The sequence below is a fragment of the Phodopus roborovskii genome, unplaced genomic scaffold (genome assembly GCF_943737965.1).
Source record: "Phodopus roborovskii unplaced genomic scaffold, PHOROB, whole genome shotgun sequence".
Lineage (NCBI taxonomy): Eukaryota > Metazoa > Chordata > Mammalia > Rodentia > Cricetidae > Phodopus > Phodopus roborovskii.
Window position 1 is genome coordinate 12352931 of NW_026125281.1, and position 18270 is coordinate 12371200.

Consider the following 18270-nt stretch of genomic DNA (forward strand, 5'->3'; position numbering starts at 1 on the left):
TGGTACTGGTTCTGCTGGGCACAGGCCTGCAGGCTTAATAATCACTCCAAGAGTCAGTTTGTGCTTCCCAAGGAGAAAAGCTTCCCTAAAGCAACAGTAGAGATCTTTCCAGCCATTAATTTCTCTGACAGAGTATTGAAGTCCAAAGAGAAAATAGCAAGTCCATGTTCTCCAGTGGATATAAATAGGCATCTGTGTAGCTCTGGGTTGGTCTTAGCAGTGTGTGAAGGAGTGATGGGGGTTGCCCTTCTGTATATATGTTTCCCTTATGGGCTAATGAATAAAACACTGTTTGGCCAATGAGGCAGGAAGATAGGTGAGACTAGGAGACAAGGGGAATTCTGGGAAACGTAGGCAGACAGAGTTGCCATGCAAAGCCCAGGAGGGTAGGACCCACCAGGTGTCCTCCGGTGAGATAATGCCATGTAGAAATACATAGATTAATAGAAATGGGTCAATAATTAAGACAGAGCTAGCCAATAAGGAGCCCAAGCCACTGGCCAGCAGTTTTATAATTAATATAGCGTCTGTGTGTTTATTTGGGGCTCAAGGACTTCGGGACCAGCTGGGACAAAGAACCTCTCCCTACAAAGGAATACAACCAATAGAATATACATGTGATTGGATCGAGATTTACTAGGTGACCCGAGAGCTGGAGAGTGATACTTGCTGTTCGATGCTTAGAGGCGGGAAGAGAAAAAGGATGCAGCTGCCAGTCTAAGCCCCTGTCTCGAGTTGCTGGTGAACAGGAATTCAAAGACTGGAGTCTGATGTACCAGGAGAAAATCTCACACAAGCAAGAGAAGTATAGTTTCTGAAAGAGAGAGTGGAAGGGAGGGAGGGAGAGAGGGGAAAGGAAGGAAGGTGTAGCACGAATTACAAAAATCCAAAGACAGATATTCAAGCTGAAGATCAGAGAAGCAAAGCAGCCAAGCCACTTAGCTACCCTCACTTCCCGCTTTTAATTCCACCCAAACTCTCAGCCAATTGGCTGATAGCACCCATGACCAGGGCAAGCCTTGCCCCCTCACTTTTCTAGGCCTGTCTCTGGAAGTATCCATGCATCTGCCCCTAGTCAGGTGCTATACTAGTTTTCTAGGTGTTTCTTAGTTCGCTTAAGTTGACAAACAAGATCTACCATGGCAAGTAAGCTGGGGAACGTGTGTGGCATTTTAGCACATGGTTTGAAGTCAGGTACTAGGTCTCTTCTGCATTGCTTTGTGCTTTCTGGGCTGGAGCTGTAACCTGGCTCAACCGCCACATACAGGGGGAACAGAAGGCTTTAAAACAAAATCCAGGTAGGCTGCTACATGGCTCAGAAGGTAACGGTGATTGCTGCCAAGGCTGTCGCTTGAATTTGATTTCCAGATCCCACATAGAAGGAGAGAAAGGACTCCTTCAGATTGTCTTCTAAGCTTCTAATGCACCCTGAGATACATATGTGTCACCCTTCACAACCAGTAAAAATAATTAATTAAACACACATGCACAATAAAAAGAAAAATCATTACTACCACGGAAATCTGCCTTGACAACATTTCCCTCAGAGATTGAGGGTGAAGGTGCAGGACTGACATTTTATGTAAAGACAGCCTGTTCTTGGGTAGAAAATTTAAGTTATATTGAGTGATACAATCACTTTAACATTTTCTCCTGGGACTCTGTGCCCTATTTTAGTAACAAAAGATCAGCTGTTCCCAAGGATGCCCTTAGAATCTACTTTCAAAAGGAATTTCTAAAATACTGGGGGTGGGTGAAGCAAAGGCTTGCCCTTATAAGGTTCCAATAACATCATTTGGAAAGTAATTTCATGTGTTAGAGAGGTAATTCTCTCCTTGTCTATATGACAGATTCACAAGAATCTAACAGATTTATCCAGCAACTTGAACAAGCTACAATAACACTGGAGTGGAGCAATTCAGGTGCATTCGGTCTGCAAAGTCCTCGGGGGGACTTTTGCCTTCTTTCCCCTAATCTTCCCGTTCTTAACAAAACAAAACTTAACAAAACTCACTTGGGGACCTACTAGAGCAAGGACTTTTGAGCCTCCCTTTATTGAAGGCGCTCTCTCTTTGACTTGCTGGCTATAAGCTGCTAGCTTGGGGGGTGAATAAATAAGAGAGAGTGGTTGTTGAGCTGTGTCGAACAAGGGACAAGTGATGGGTACCACTCTACGGAGGCCACTGGAGGAACGGCACAGGGTAAAGGGAGCTGGTGATGGCTGTCACAGAAACAACTATCAAAGCATCCTCTACTCAAATCTCTCGCCCTGCAATACCTTAAGGGCCCTTTTATTTTCGCTCACTGATGTTAAAAGAGAGGATGAGAAGTCTAGCCTTACAAAAACCTCAGTTGGCCTTATTGATGACTCCAGAATCGGAAGCAGTCTGCACTCAAGGTCTCTGAGTTCTCTACCCCAGGAGCTGATTGTGTTTGTAAAGTAGAAGCAAGGCAAAGTAGTTGTATTGCCTGCAGCTTGAGTCTGTCCGGTTTGAGCATGGCTTAACAGTTAACATCTGGTGACTGGCTGAGAGCCACCTACTTACAACCTGTTTACATATTCTATCGCAGTGTACACTAAATGGGAAAATTCTTGAGGTGATTCGAAATTATGTATGAAGGTAGAGGCTTCGTGCTGGACAGGTATAGTCCCCACACAAATCTTAAAATCTCTTTTGTTGTTGTTGGTTTGTGTTTGTTTTGTTGTTGTTGTTGTTGTTGAGTCCTCTACCTGTGTAGTCATCCTGATCTAATCAGGTATTTTTCCTACATTAAATCGTGAGTCCCCGGAACATGGGTTGAAAAAAAAAAAAATCATTCTATTTTGTGATTCTTTTTATCCAACAGCGGGTCATTTTTCTTGATTGACTCAAAGATAGCATACTGTTCCGAAGGAAGATCAACACACTTCCAGAAAGCACTCGCTGTTTCCTCGCTGTGTGCGGGGGTGTTGCTCTTTGTGTACCCACTTTCAGTGGCCTGCTTGCTAATAAGCCACCCGCAACGTGGGATGCCTGATCCCTGATTCCTGTTGAAACCCAGGTAGTTCATACCTACTTGCCTATGGCCCCCTGTCCACTTTTTATGGAGCACAGAGCAGTGAGCTATTCGTTCCCAAACCCTGGATTTATGCTTTACCTCTGTGATGCTCTGTAGACTCACAGCCTCCCACCCTGCCTGCTTCTACCCATGGTCCCCTCCAACTTCCCTACCTCCAGGGACAGCACGGAGAGAACGTGACATGAGTCAGCAGGATCAGACACTGAATCTGTCCATATCAAGCCCCAGCAGAGGCAAAAGCAGCCTCATAAATAAGTGGAGGATATGTTTGTTGGGCTGAATGCCAAACATATCTGTGTTTTGTGGTTAAGTGTACAATGCATCCTGCCCCAGTGGCTAGTTTTCCAGCACCTCTGAACGTTTAAGTACCGTTTACCTTGTCGAATGGCATCACTATAAGGAGCTCTATTGGAAGTAAATCTGTGGTCCTTATTCCAGTGTGGATGCTGGAGTCATGTGGAACTTTGTCATTGCATTATCAGCAACATCAGTTAGATTGGAGAGAGGGGAAGGAAGGGAGGGAGGGTGGAGGGAGGGAACTTTAGGCAAGTCATAATACAAGTAATTATAGTGAGAATGATTTTCATAGTTTGTAAGAATGGGTTTATACTTCCGTTTCTTATGTATGTTTCCTTCATACATGTATATGCACTGCATGTCTGCCAAGAAGACTTGGAACATCCTGGAACTTGAGTCAAAGACGGTTGTGCTGTTAATCTTGAGTTTCACCAGTGAAGGGCCAGTTCGACCACCTTGGGCCAAATTAAAGCAAGTTTTTATTAAAATTGTACATACCAACCAAGTTGGAGTTGGGTTAGAACCACTCCCTGAACTACGCCAGCTGAGTGGTGCCTAGACTTGTTGCTCTAGCTTTTATGGACAAAACCCATAGGCCATAGTACTTTCCCATGAGTCTTCACTGTTAATTTTACGAACTACAGTTCCCAGCATTCCATGAAGTTGCTTGGTTGCATGGGAAGATGGGGCTTACTTAGGGTCTAACAGTTAGCCACCTTGTGAGTGCAGGAAACACTGGTCTTCTGCAATGGGAGCTAGTAAGTGCTCTTAGCCAGAAATAAGCTGCCTTCCCATCTCATTTCCCTCCCTCTGTCCCCTTTTCTCTCTTAACATACTGGAGAAGAGGTTCCAAAGAAATTAAAATAAGCCATCTAAATGTAAGCACGGATTTTATTTCTTTCTTAAAACAAATAAGAAACTGGAAAGTCATTATGAGGTGTCTGTGTTTGAAGTCTTTAGAGAGAAACTGGAAGTTAATCCGTGACGAAGGCCTCATGGTGATGGATAAAGCCAAGGGTCTCTTCCTGCCTGAGGATGAAAATCTTCGGGAGAAGGGGGACTGGAGCCAGTTCACACTGTGGCAGCAAGGTGAGCCCTCCACTTGTAGGTCATCTTCTGCAGGCACTGACCAGGTGGCAAGGGGTGGGTCTTCTGCTGGCAAAGCTGCCCGGGAAACAAGGGTTTAGATATGCACTCGTTTTTAAACATGTGTTTGTACACATACATGTATTTCGATAAATATGTGTTTGCAATTGCCCTTGTCTTCTCTGTTAAAGAGTGTGCTATTAACTGTACCTTGTGTGTGTGTGTGTGGGGGGGGGGTGTGCAGAGATTTAAACTCAGAACTTCACCTGTTAAGCAACCGATATACCACCAAGTTCTAGCCTCGGCTCTTATATCCCTTTTTGAATGATCAACTCTTTTATTATATTTTTGATTACTTAAAACGATTTTTAAATTTAAACGTATTTGATCATGTTCTTCCCCTCCTCAAGTCCTTCCAGATCCTCCTCCCTACCCACCCCACTTTAAGTTCTTTCTCAAAAACCAAACAAAAAAACCTAAGTGATGTTCTCCTGCCTGTCTTCCCCTGACATGGCTCAAGGATGCCGGAAAGCCAGGGCTAGAAAGCACCTTATGATGTTAGTCCTCCAAACTATCGTGAGTTGTTTGACTAGTGGGGGTACACTATTATTAACTAAAAAGAGCATCTAGTGGTATGCTTCCCAATGAGGAAGCAAGAAGTTCATCTGCAAAGAGCTAATAAAGCGGCATAAGCTGTGGTCCACTTGACTGAGGCACAAGTCATGGTGTTGTATCTCTTAGAACTCATTTTGTTCTCAGCATAAGATTATCTTGGTACATATTAACATTAAAGTCAAATTCATGTTTAGATGTAAGATGTTGCTTCTTTTATAGGAATTCTGAATAGGAAAATAAAAATTTCTGTTTTCCTCCTCCATGAGAGCAAGTGGTACTGCATACAATCTGAGCACATCTTCCCAAGAAGAGTGGTGAGAAGTTTTAAATGGCCCAGGATGTTGGAGAGGATGCTCAGAATCTGTGTTCTTGATACAATTACTCATTACAATTTTTTTTTTTGCTCAAAGATCCTCACCCTCTTCATTTAAATGCCACATTATCAACAGTTAAAGATTCTTTGTACACTGAAAAATAGACTGAATTCCAACTTAATTTTTTGATGTCTCTTAGAAATGCATTTTAGGTTAGGTATAGAATATCAGATACTTTCCTATTAGAGGCTGCATTAATTGGCACGAACGAGTAACTTGATAGTGTGTCTCAGAAGTCTGCAATGGGTTTCACTGCAATGGGTTGTTATCCTGCAACAGGCTTCAGAATCTTGACTCTACCATGGTTCTTGTCTTAGCTGCCCTTCAATTTCTAAAACCAGCCACAGCTGCTCAGTCTTTTACCATCTGAATGGCTGACTCTTTCTCTCTCTCACTTCGCATTTTAAGTGTGCTGTGGTGATACCAGCCTCTGCCTTTCTCTTGGCCTTCACATTCCTAGGGTGAAGATGATTCTACAAGCACATGTGGTCTACGTGGGAGGAGATAAAGTTTTACTGAAGTTTAGTTTTTGTTGTGTGTGTTTCAGTAGGACCTCACTATGTTGATTGGATTGGTCTCGAACACCTAGACTCGAGTGATCCTTCTAGTTAACTTCCAGAGTAGCTGAAACTACAGATGCACCATGGCAACTGTGGTTTGCTTCTCACAGTCGTTTTTATTATGTTTTCTTCTAGGGAGGAAAAATGAGAATGCCTGTAAAGGAGCCCCTAAGACCTGTACTTTACTAGAAAAGTTCACCGAGACAACAGGATGCAGGAGAGGACAGGTACCAAGGGTGTTTTCAGAGATGGGAAGAACACAGTGTGTTGTCAGGAAAGAGGTGGAGACGACCTTCACAGAATCACAATTATTTCCCTTGGCACAATGGATGTCTCTTTTTCTATTCTGTTTTTAGTGGGACATAATTCCATATGGTTGATGTCAAAATTTGAAGGTGGAAAACGTTGTGTTATGTCACTTGATGGAAAATGACAGTGCTTGTGACTGTAAATCCCAGGGGTTACAAGGACTCTCCTGTGAACTGATTCTCATTCTGCTGCTTCTTCACACCCTGGCAAATGGATGATCGGGTGCCATTTTTTCTGTGCAGATTAAATATTCCATCATGCACCCTGGGACCCATGTGTGGCCACACACAGGACCCACGAACTGCAGGCTCCGAATGCATCTAGGGTTGGTGATTCCCAAGGAAGGCTGCAAGATCCGCTGTGCCAATGAGACCAGGTATATTTCCTTTGTCATTTTTCCATTTCACCCATCACTCGACAGCTGGTGTTCCTTACAGAAAGTCTGTGTTCATGGGATGTGTCTTTCTTCATACCTGAAGTAGAGAGGAACTAAGTGATTTGCATCTGGACTCTAGTCTGTGACCTCTGTGCATTCTAGGAGTGTAGTGATGCCATTCCAAGTCAGGGCAGGCCTCTGCCATTTTCCCCAGAGCACTCACTCACTCATCTGCCTGCCCAGCCTCCTTGTTTCTTCTGGGTTCTAGACACTTGTTCAGCTAAACAAATCTGCTTTAAGATGAGATCCAAAATAGAAATAATGCCAGTGTGTTCTTGTCACCAGCCTGTGTCATTTGCCTCTCTTTAGTGCAGGGTAGGAAGACTGGTAAAAAGCTTGAAGTTCTTAATCATTAATGGAAGACCATTTTCAGGCATGGTGTTATGGTCATATCCAAAAGGTGGTCAGAAGGCGTCCTCCTGCCTATGACCAGAATCTGGTCCTCGGGCACGTGAAACTCCCAAAGCCACTCTGACAGATGCATGTTTGTCTTTTGCAGGACGTGGGAAGAAGGCAAGGTGCTCATCTTTGATGACTCTTTTGAGCATGAGGTGTGGCAGGACGCCTCATCTTTCCGGCTGATCTTCATCGTGGATGTGTGGCATCCCGAGCTGACCCCTCAGCAGAGACGCAGCCTTCCTGCAATTTAAAAGGAACTGGCACAGCCTTGATCGGATGCTCCTCAGGGAAGCTGCCTATCCACCTCTGCTGGGCTGTGGAGACAGAAGTTCAAGTGCCATGATTCTTCATCCCCTTGCCTTGTAGCTAAAGACCTCTAAGGCTCCTTCTGGATTGGACATCACTGGGAGGAGTATTTGCCTTATTGCAATTCATTTAGGAGGCCCCTTGCTTCAAGTCACTCATGACAGCACAGAACTTCTACCTGGATTGAAGGGGAACACTTGGCTGTGCTATATTGCTAGCCAAAGATATTCTTCTACATAGACTAGTGTCTACATCAGTGTTCACTGAGGATGTACTCTTTGTAAAAACTGAAAGAATCACTTTAGTTTGTAATTTTTCTATGCAGTTATATTTTTCTACGTTACTAAAGTATTCTGTCACCATGTTTTTGTTGACAAGAAGTATAAATGCTTTACTTCTTACTGTTAAATAGTAATCTCCATGATAAATTGAGACATAATTCCTTTCAGAAAACAAAACAAAAATCACCTTTGAACAAGGCAACTTTATTTTCCTAACATAAATGGGAAGTTACTCCGGGATGTATAAACTGTGCCAACCCTTGCTCCTGAGTCTCCCTGTGTATCTTCATGTAGCCTTAGTGTCTTCCCCTTTCTCTGTGCTAATGATGGAAATGCTATCAAGCTCTTATTTCTAAGAGCAATACTTGTTTTTTTTTTTTTTTTTTTTTTTTACACTGAGCAAAGCCATGGGAACATTTCATGTTCTTATAAGAAAATACCAAATAACGGGACTCAGAGAGAAAATGTGACATGGAAGTGGAATTTCTCACTCAACATCGGGTGGCCAGGCAGCCTGGACTCTGCCTTCTATGTATGAGGCCTGGAATCTGCAGTGTCTGTCTCCTGTGGATCCACTTGAGTGCCGAGAGGATGGCTACCTGGTTTCTGAGAGTCTCCTCACAATCTTATGAATGTAGAAAGAGCAGTGTAGAAGTCCCCAGGCATGCTAGGATTTTTTTATCCTGGATGTAGGTGGTCCAGCTTGTTTGATTCTGAATTTGCAGACATTTTCTGTCTTCTACACTCAAAACCCTTCTGCCATCTAATCATTATTTTGAAATAGTGCTTCGCATGTGGGCTTGATTTGACTACTACTAGCTATGGCAGAGAAAGAGCAGTAGGAAGTCAATGTGTTACTCCTTCCAGAGGTGATCAGTTGACTAGTAAAGCATCACTGCCTTCGAGTTTCTGTTTTAAAATTAAAGCTAATTCAAGCTTAGAATGTAATGATATTCATGCACTGATCTCTAAGCCGGTCGAACAACAATACTACAGAAATGACACGTTCCAGCCACGCAGGTAGAGAAAATGTAGGTGCATTCTTTTCATACAATGTCAATAGAAGAAGCTTTCTGTACCTCATTTAGTGGGCAATTCTTTGACCCTGGAATTGATTCTTTTTCTTTTAGCTTAAGGATATCAGCTCTTAGTAGAAAGTTTACAAAATGTATGTGTCCACTCTTAAAATAGGTACTTTTTCCTTCTTTTGCCAGTGTTCAAAAATTCTTCTAAAACAGATGGCAAAGGCATGGGAGGAAAATATCAAATCACTACCGAATTCCAGAAAAGAAAACAAACTCTTAGGAAACAAAAAGATATTTGTGTTCTTCAGTATTTATTAAACGGAGGAACTTACTGACAAAAGGCAATACAATCCAGCGTTCATGTACTAACACTCGGTTGCCTATTAGGTTTGGTTTGCCTACTATTACCTACACATAGTGAAATGCAAACCATATGTTCTCATTGTTAATCCATCACCTTACATTCATGTAATAAAGTGGTGGAAATGAGTGAAAATTAGCTTTTGACTTAGTAAATAGAACATGGTTTTTAAAATATGGTCATCACAGTAGGATTCTAACTATTGTCATTAGAAAGTCAGAAGTACCTTTAATATTACACAGGTTGACAGTCAGTGATGTCAACAGCGTTTGAATACTTGGAACCCTCATTTGTTTTATGAACCCAAGCAATAAAAACTTTTCTAATTCACTTTAATTTTTTTCCTTTCTCTTATATCATAAGAAAAGAGTTTCCACCAAGGCCTTGGGAGACATTTTTCAGGGTGGTTGTTTTATGATTCAAAAGGTCTACACAAAATGAATTGGTGTCTTCATATACTATGATGCAATTGTTTGAGAAATATTTTAAATCTGGTTTGATTTTACTCCTTCAAGGTCGGAACATAAAAGTAGGTTTAGTTACTATTTTCTTCTAGTAGAAGAAAAATAATAAGCCAACAGATAAACTGAGAAAGTGTGTGTGTGTGTGTGTGTGTGTGTGTGTGTGTGTGTGTAGAATGTAGCTCAGGTCTCCGGAGTAGAACACTTGGCCTAGAAAGAGAAGGCCCTCAGTTTGATCTCCAGTATGTGAGGGAAGGAGAGAGGGAGGGAGGGAAGAGAGAGAAAACAAAGGAGAAGGGGAAGAGGGGAGAAAGGGAGAACAGTGGGAGAGAGAGAGAGAGAGAGAGAGAGGGAGAGAGAGAGAGAGAGAGAGAAGAGACGGGCAGGAATAGGAAAAGAAGGATGTGAGAAGTGCCCACAACTAGCAGTATTGTTTAGGTGATTATGGCTGGTTGAAAGTTAAATTGATTTGCTGTTTCCTTTAGGTTGTTGAGCTAATAAATCAACCTACCAAATGCTTAAAATGTAAAACATTTTACTAAGCGTTGTCAATGAAAGTTGACATTAAGCGCATGGTAAGTGCCTATGTCCTACCCATAGGTGGGGGATGAAATATCTACATATACTCAACTGGTCTGGGAAGCATGGCGTAAATAAAGTACCCTAACTTTTGATGTCTGTTTTCTTTCTGACTTCCTGTGAGTAGGGACTGGGGGTCCGTTTCTAAGGAGAATGGGTAAAGAAGTAGATTGGTCTTTGGCATTTCATCTTGCATTCCTGGTCTTCTCTCAGCTCAGGACTTACATGCTGAGCCATCCTTAAGGGTCTTTCTGGGTGACGGGCTGTCTGCCCATGCAGGCAGGGCCTTTCTCCACAGGATGGTGGGGACTAAGTGGCTTGCTAGCACTTTTTGCTGTAGAAACCCAAGAACTAAGTTGAACGGACTCATCACTCATCAGTGTGGTTTTTGTTTTTTCAATGAGTTGCCTCCTCTCTGTAGACATTCCCCCCCCCCCAGATGCCTACAAGAAATCACTTTGCTAAGATGAAGCAGTTATTTGTCAACTGCCTATGACTTCTTTTAAACCAGTTCATGAAGTCAGCCGGTGGCCTGACAGACAATATGATGTCCAAATCAGTTTTGCAGGATATTTAAATTAAAACCTTTGCAAAACGCCATACCTGCGAGGTTATACTTTCAGGCTGAACACATAGATGCTGGTGATGGGTCAGAAAGTAAGTCAATAAAATTTGAAATTATTGTAGCTACTATTGTCTTGGGGTTCTGCACGCCATTAAACTTGATGCTGTGTCTGCACGGTTTAAGTCTGTTGTATTTCTTTGGAAATGTACTTCGTCTTAATTTGCAAAACCTGGAAAGGGTTCCTGTGTGAACCCTTAGTTAGAGCAGTTCTTGTCCTAATGTATATGCAGCAAATTCAGTCTTTCCTTTTTAAAGTACATTTGCTACCATAAATATATGGGGAGGGGGAGTTGTTTTTACAGAAATGCCTTGCTTTGTCCCCCAACCCCTCCCTAAAACATGAATGAATTAGTTAAATTAAGTTTTAAAAGCATCTTTCAGATCTTTGTCCAATGCGGGCTGCTCAGACCAGTGGCTGCCGACAGTCGTGGCTGGGGTGGAGTGGAGGACTTCACATCAAGCCGAGCGGGTGTCTGGATGTCAGTCCAGGTTCTTCCTGGGTGCTGCCCCACTGGAGGGAGGCTTGTGCATGGGAGCATCGCGCGCTGCGACTCAGTCCAGAGCCAGCAGTGGCTGAGTGTTCTCGTTCCCCCCCTTCTCTTCGTGTTTCAGGGTCCCAGCTTCCACCACAGACTGAGATCTGACAGGAGAGAAAGGAAACACAATCAAATTCTCCTTGAGAATCAAGGCATGGAGAGGAGCTACTTAGGATTACCTGTTTGCTATCCGTTTCCCACACACTAATTAATTAACTTATTTATTTTCTGAAGACAGAACCTGACCACTCTGACAGTCTAACCATACGTCTTTTCTTCGGCTGAATTTGAGCCGCGTCTTTTTGCTGCAATATACCGTAACCATGAGGGTAACATCTGTGCGTGTATCTGTCTATCAGATAAAAATAAAGGTGATCCCAAAGACACAAAAACACTAAGTGTTTTGTGTGCGCTTGGTTGAGTGTCTACGGTTTCTTCATACGTATGAGGTTAGCACTTTCACAGCCATGAGAAATGTTGCTACTGTCTCCATTTTTACGTGCAGAAAACAAATTAAGGGATTAATAGACAAGTCATTAGGCAAAGCAATATGACGAAGCAGAGAGCAGGGCCTGATCATTATAGCTCTGCCCCTGGGAGCACTGTGGGCTGCAGAGCTGCTTTCAGAAAATCTGATGGCTCTTCTTTCCACTCTCCTAGGAAAATAACTGCCCAAGGTTCTTAGCCCCTTTCGTATTATGTATGCAACACAGAAAGCACAAGTGTAAGAAGTAAATTAAGGCTGAACATGGGTGGTGTATTTGTGTAATACCAGCTCTGGGGACACAGAGGCAGGAGAATCATAATTTCAAGGGTAGCCTGGGCAATGTAGTCGATTCCAGATAAACATAAATAGCATAATGAGATCCTATTTCAAACTCAAAGTTAAAAAAAAAAATCAATGACTATAATTGCCATGCAATACACAAATAGCTAATTTCTACTATAAACACCAGTCAACTCAAATGCCATTACTGTCTGGGGTGTGCAGCGTTCGGGGTAAATCAGATCCATCTGCTGCTGGAGTGGCCAGATGAGCTGCGGGCAGTTGTAGAACTTTGGATTTGTGATACACTTCCCCTGCATTTCACTGCCTTTTTTTTTTTTTTTAACTTAAGGGCCCAGGTGAATGTTAGGAAGGATTGCTGATTTACATTAAGTACAAAAAAAAAAAAAAAAAAAAAATCAGAAACTCCGGGAGGCTGAGGCTGGATGATTGTGGACTCAAGGCTAGCCTGAGCTATATTTTGAGGTCTTCTCTAAAAAAAAAAAAAATAAATGAAATGAACATGAATGAGATCCAGAGGACCACAGCTACACATACACATCACCTTCCTCCAGCACATTCACTCATTGCCTAATTGCCTTGCACTAAGGATTTTGCAAAAATAAAGGGCAATCTACCATGGAAACTTTAAAAGATACTTCTCTTCTGTCATGTTAAGTCAACTTTATTACATAAAGTTTCGCATGGACCAAGTTCCTGGAGCCAGAGGGCGGTGCTCATAGGCGCTGCTCACACACGCTTATGGAAGACCCATCTCAGGAAGCTCACTCCTTCATGCCTCCAAAGATCAACCCTGACATTCTCCTTGATATTAAACTCAAACCTCGTTTTGAAAAACACCCTATCTTCTGTTCCTTCTCCCAGAGGCAGAGTTCCTGCCATTTGTCCCTCTCTGTTCAAAGGTCCTCCTGAACATCAGAATCAGCAGATGCTCGGGTGCAGTATTCACATAAACTTCTGCTCAGCCTCCTGTAGGTTATAATGCCCGACACTAAGTCTAGACCATATTGTTTATGGAATTAAGGCAAGAAGCAAAGTCTGCGCCCACTCAGTGCTTGAGTCTACCGTGCACAGCCTTTGGCTGCGAAAGCCTCCACCTGTAAACTCCCACCAGGAGCCTGCTTCAAAGCCTTGTTTTAGTTCAAGCTCTCTCTCCCTAACTACTCAGTGAGGTTAACTGGATTCTACTTGTGCCAAGATTTCTAGGATTTTCCACCCCTGGCTGTAATCATGGTGCGACTGTAGAATAGAGTGGAATGAATACTTCATTTGCCATTGTTCTGCTGGGGTTATCAAGGACCATATTCTCAGTTCTGGTATCAGTGTACACAGGCTGTCCTTATAAATGATACTGCTCACCCATCTCCTTCCCATCTTGAAGGTTCTATTCAAGAAACTTTAGGTGAATAATAATTTTCATCTTTTTAAATTTGCTTCATATTTCCAACCTGTCTCCATCCTCTTTTATCTTAAAATGACTTGTCAATCCATATTATTATCTATGAATAATACAATTACCTATTACTTATAAAAACTTAATTTTGGTCACAGTGAGTGAAACCAGAAGAATAGAAGACCTTCTTTGAGAACAAAATGTCATAAAAATCACAGGCTGTGGAGCCCCATCTTTATTCTAAACACTGGAAGGTATTTAGTAAAACCTCAACACTCTTTAGCTTAGGTAGCATTCATCCAAATGCCTCAGACAGCTCCAGGCAGTGAGTACAGCTAGTCAGATGGGAGCCGGTGAGAACGGTGAAGGGAACGGAGAAGGTTTAACTCAGGACAGAGCCTAGATATCAGAAAACAAATGAGAAACAGATCAGAAGGAAGGGACAGAATGCTGTGGAAGACTCCTTCTGTACGCTGACAGAATATGTCGCTATGACTGGTTTGATTAAAAAGCTGACTGGCCAATAGCTGGACAAGAGAAAGATAGGTAGGAAAGCCAAACCAAGAATGATGGGACGAGGAAGAGCAGGGTCGGGGGGCGTCACCAGACAGACAGAGAACAAATCAGGCACACAAAATGGGATAGAGGTAAAAGCCACAAGCCTCAGGGTAGCACATAGAATAGAAATGGGTTAAGTTGTAAGAGCTAGTTAGTAACAAGCCTGAGCTATTGGCAGAGCATTCACAATTCATGTTAAGTCCCCGAGTTAGTTATTTGGGAAGTGGTTGCCGGCTATTTGCACGCAGGCAGAAGAGGGCATCAGATCCCCGTGACTGCAGTTACCCACAGTCTTTAGCTTCCTTGTGGGAGCTGAAAAGCATTATGTCCTCTGCAAAGCACTAAGTGCTCTTAACTGCTGAACCATTACCATAGCCACACTATGAAGTTCTTAAAAGCAACCACCGCTCACCTTGGTGTCACTGGTTCACAGCAAATTTCAAGGAATGTTTGTTAAAATAAACAAAGTGGCTGTATCTTAGAAATAAAGATGTTCATTGAGGTGCTAGAGAGCTAATTCAATAATTCACTAATTCACTGACCTGGGCTCAGTTCTCCAGCACCCATATGGCAGCTCACAACCATCTATAACAGCAGATACTAAAGTGAGAGCTACAGGAATTTTAGGGCCTACTCTGTGGCTGAAACAGTCATGTCTCTGTAGTCATTCAGTGTTTGGTGTGTGAAGTTTTGAGAGCATTGAGGTTCGCGGTACTTTGTGGACACACACTTTGAAGTGAGCTCAGGTGTTGAAGACAGTCATAAGGAGCATGAGCTATGTTCATTCTGAATGCACAGTTATTTCTGGAACTATTGTATCAGAACTTGAAATAGCAACCCAACCCAGATAACGACTTCATGTGTTCACACTGCCGGGTGTGAACCGAGTCGTGTTTCCTCAGCAGTAGACCAACATGGAGAGCGGTGAGTCAGTCCCTGCATCCACAATCCTGTCTCTCCCTCTGAAATCAGCGGTGTGAGCCCTGTGAAGTCACCGCTGGGATGTGATGTTCGGAGGAAGGAGAAGAATGATGGGGGGCTGCCAAGAGCTGAGGCGAGGTTGGTGACTCACTCCATCCACAGGATGGCTTGGAAAAGAACGGCGAGTGCTCTGGATAATAGCGGCCTCTCATAGGTCTGTTTCTTTAACCAGACGAGCACCTCTTATACACCGTGATCCCATGAGACAGAGGACATCTAATGAGTGACCATGCAGGGTCTGCCCTTGGAGAGTGTTCGAGCTGTACAAGTGTCATTTGAAACTTGACAAGACTGATAGAGAATAAAAAAGTGATGCTTGTTAACAAAAGGAGAGTGGAGAACCTTCCTTCAGGGATGTGGCCACATAGTGTAGACTTGATGAGTGAGGAATGGCTGAGAACCAGAGGTGTGCAGCCCTGACATTGAGGGCTGGGGGTGCCATGGGTGGGCGTGGCGGTGGGAGGGATCAGGGGTGGCCTTCCATAAAGGCAGACGCTGTTAGCATAAAAGACTGAAGTCTGGGGAAGGAGGTGCATAGGTAATGGCTCCCATGAGAGGGGGGAGAGGAGGCAACCGCACCGATAAAGACCAATCCAGACAGACTTGCCGCCTAGGCCAGAGGGCAGGCTCAGGCTGGGACAGGGAGGTGAGCAAAATCTGAAGGTCCTGTGGGAACAAGGCTCTTTTTCAGACGGGGGAGGAGGGAGGTGGATTGCTGTTGTTACTTGTTTTTACTTTTTTCTCTTTTTCACTTACTTTGCCTGGTCTATGCTCACGATGCTTGACCACATTATGAGTGCAAGAAATGAATGGTATAAAGAAGCCCAGATTTGTCTTTATGTATAAAATACATCCAAAGGCACATGGCCAGTAGAAAGCTGATTTCTGACCAGGAACCTAAAACATCTTCCTGGAGGCCCGATCCTTCCCTGTTTCTCTGGGAATCCTTGTGCATGTTGCTGGGGGGGAGGGAAGAATATCAGTGTCCCTCACACCGTTTTCTAGAGTGTCCCACAGTTTACATGGTCACCCTGCTGTCAGGTGACACTCACAGCAACACCCAAGGCCATGCAAGCTCTCATACAGATGATATAGCAGAAGAAACGGAGACTCTGTGGGGTCAAGAGGTTTCCCCAAGGCTGGGAAAGTAGGAGACAAGACCGGTATATAAACATAAATTCAGAGGAAAATAAGATGTGGCCATAGTTCAACGTCACAGAGCTGAGGCATGTGGGTGAATTAGGAGACAGTGCGGCAGATACAGGGACCCATGAGGAGGAGCCCGGAGCACAGTGAAAGCTCCCTGTGCTGATCACAGGGTGATAGGGACCCAAGTGGGCTTGCCAAGGGATTTCCCTGCAAATTCTCATCCCTTGCAGTCTTGATGGAAAAACTCAAATAGAGCTGTCTGGACATCTTAAGCTCAAATGAAGGCTAGGAAGATGGCTCAGTCGACAAAGTACCTGCTGTACAAGCATAAGGACCCGGGTTCAGATCCCAAGTGCACAGTTTTACAAGCCAGATATGGCTTTGCACTCTTGCAACCTCATTGCTGCGAAGGCTGAGGCTAGAGAATCCCTGAGGTCACTGGCCAGCCAGTCAAGCTGAATGGGAAATATCAAAGGCCAGCGAGGGACACTGTTTCACAGATAAGATGAAAAGGGAGTAAGGAGGCCTCCTGATGTGGTTCACAGCCTACACACACACACACACACACACACACACACACACACACACACACACACACACACACTATATGCTCACACAAAAATAACAAGACACCTTCTACAACATCATTTTAAAGCTAAAAGTACTGCACTAGCTGCATACAGCTCTTCAACATGACATGACTTGCATGTTTCTCTCATACACTATGTCAAATGTTTTGCTTTGCTCATATGATCATCAAAGGCTGTAAGATTGGTCGCCGCCTGGCTGTTTAGGGCAACAGCTTCAGCTTAATTGGAAGCAGCCGAGAGTTTGTTTATCAGTACATGTCACATAGAATGAACATACCTTGCCTTTGCCTTTGTTGTCTGGGCTGTGGCTCCTTTTCCTTTAAGAGGTTGCATCCAAGCATGGTGCTTTAGCAAATGGGAAATCTCTCAAAGCACATACTATTTCGTAATTCCCCATGTCATCCTTTAGAAGGGGAGACACCTTTCTACACGGGCTTTAACGAGCCCATTCATTTTCTTGCCAACAGATTCATCATACAGATTTTCTTTCACTCCACTGATCCATGGCTACATATGATATGATTGGAAGAGATGGCTGCCTTCATTCATGCCTCAGAAAAAAAAGCTAAAAGCCACATGTCTTTCTCTGTCAAATTCCCATGTAAGGAGCAGGCTAGACAGCAGATTTTCTCCATTCTTTAAAAAATGCTAACAAATTCCTGTTAGTGTGTGTGGACCATTCCAGTTTTTATTAGCGTGAACAAATACAGGACTTGTATGGCTTCCTTAGAAGTTTTTTTTTTTTTCCTTCAAGAAATTTCAGCATTTACGTACTATTTACCTGAGCAGCAGTGGCACCCCAAAATAAGTTCAGCCTTATTTGAGATGGACACTGGACTGTGTCCCACTTATTAAGAGACGAAGAGCTATATGCCATCTGTGGATGCAGTGAGCATCAGTTCTTTACTTCAAGACCCCTTTGCCCTGCTGCTCAAAAGACAGGGTCCTCCTGTTCGCACAGAGCCACTCATCACTCTGTCACATGGTTGGTATTTCACCATGATCTAGAAATGAATAGTTATCCAAACAACATGAACTTGGGCTGTAAAACTAGGGTAGGTGCTGAGGAGGCGGCTTACATAGTCAAGTGCTTGCACAAGGTAAGAATTTGTTCCCGAGAACCCACTCAGAAAAACTGGGCATGGTAGTACATGATCATAATCCCTGCCCTGCTGTGTCACGGATATGCAGATGTCTGAGGCTTACAGGCCAACAAACTTGCCTACTTAGTGATCAGTAGGAGACCCCCATATCAACCCAAACTAAAACCAAAAGGGTAGACCTCTGACTTTCATATTCATTGCACTTACGTGCACTTATAAACAGGTATATACACACAAGAAAGAGAGGGAGAGAGTTTTGTAGCAATTTCTTCAGAGTTGAAACATTTCATCCTATAGGAGGAGGCTGCTTAGACCCGGGAAGTTCTAGAGGAAGCTCTCTAAGACTCAAGAAACAACTCAGGAGTGTTGTGGGAGGTTTGTTCCCAGGCCTCTCAGTGG

At 43.4% G+C, this 18270-nt stretch overlaps 2 protein-coding genes across 3 annotated transcripts in view; one reads left to right on the forward strand and one right to left on the reverse strand.

The window, feature by feature from the left end:
- Nucleotides 1-8295, forward strand: part of Asph (aspartate beta-hydroxylase) — a 144309-nt gene extending 136014 nt beyond the window's left edge. Inside the window, exons 21-24 of one of the 2 annotated variants that reach the window (XM_051197345.1) lie at nucleotides 4311-4446; nucleotides 6128-6219; nucleotides 6544-6677; nucleotides 7237-8295. In XM_051197345.1, the coding sequence (XP_051053302.1) occupies nucleotides 4311-4446; nucleotides 6128-6219; nucleotides 6544-6677; nucleotides 7237-7387 (513 nt within the window). In that variant the 3' untranslated portion in view covers nucleotides 7388-8295. The remainder of the gene's footprint in view (nucleotides 1-4310; nucleotides 4447-6127; nucleotides 6220-6543; nucleotides 6678-7236) is intronic. The other variant, XM_051197355.1, reaches the window with a different exon arrangement.
- A 3025-nt stretch (nucleotides 8296-11320) lies between these two features.
- Nucleotides 11321-18270, reverse strand: part of Clvs1 (clavesin 1) — a 176785-nt gene continuing 169835 nt past the window's right edge. Inside the window, exon 6 of the mRNA XM_051197367.1 lies at nucleotides 11321-11414. Within this exon, the coding sequence (XP_051053324.1) occupies nucleotides 11327-11414 (88 nt within the window). The 3' untranslated portion in view covers nucleotides 11321-11326. The remainder of the gene's footprint in view (nucleotides 11415-18270) is intronic.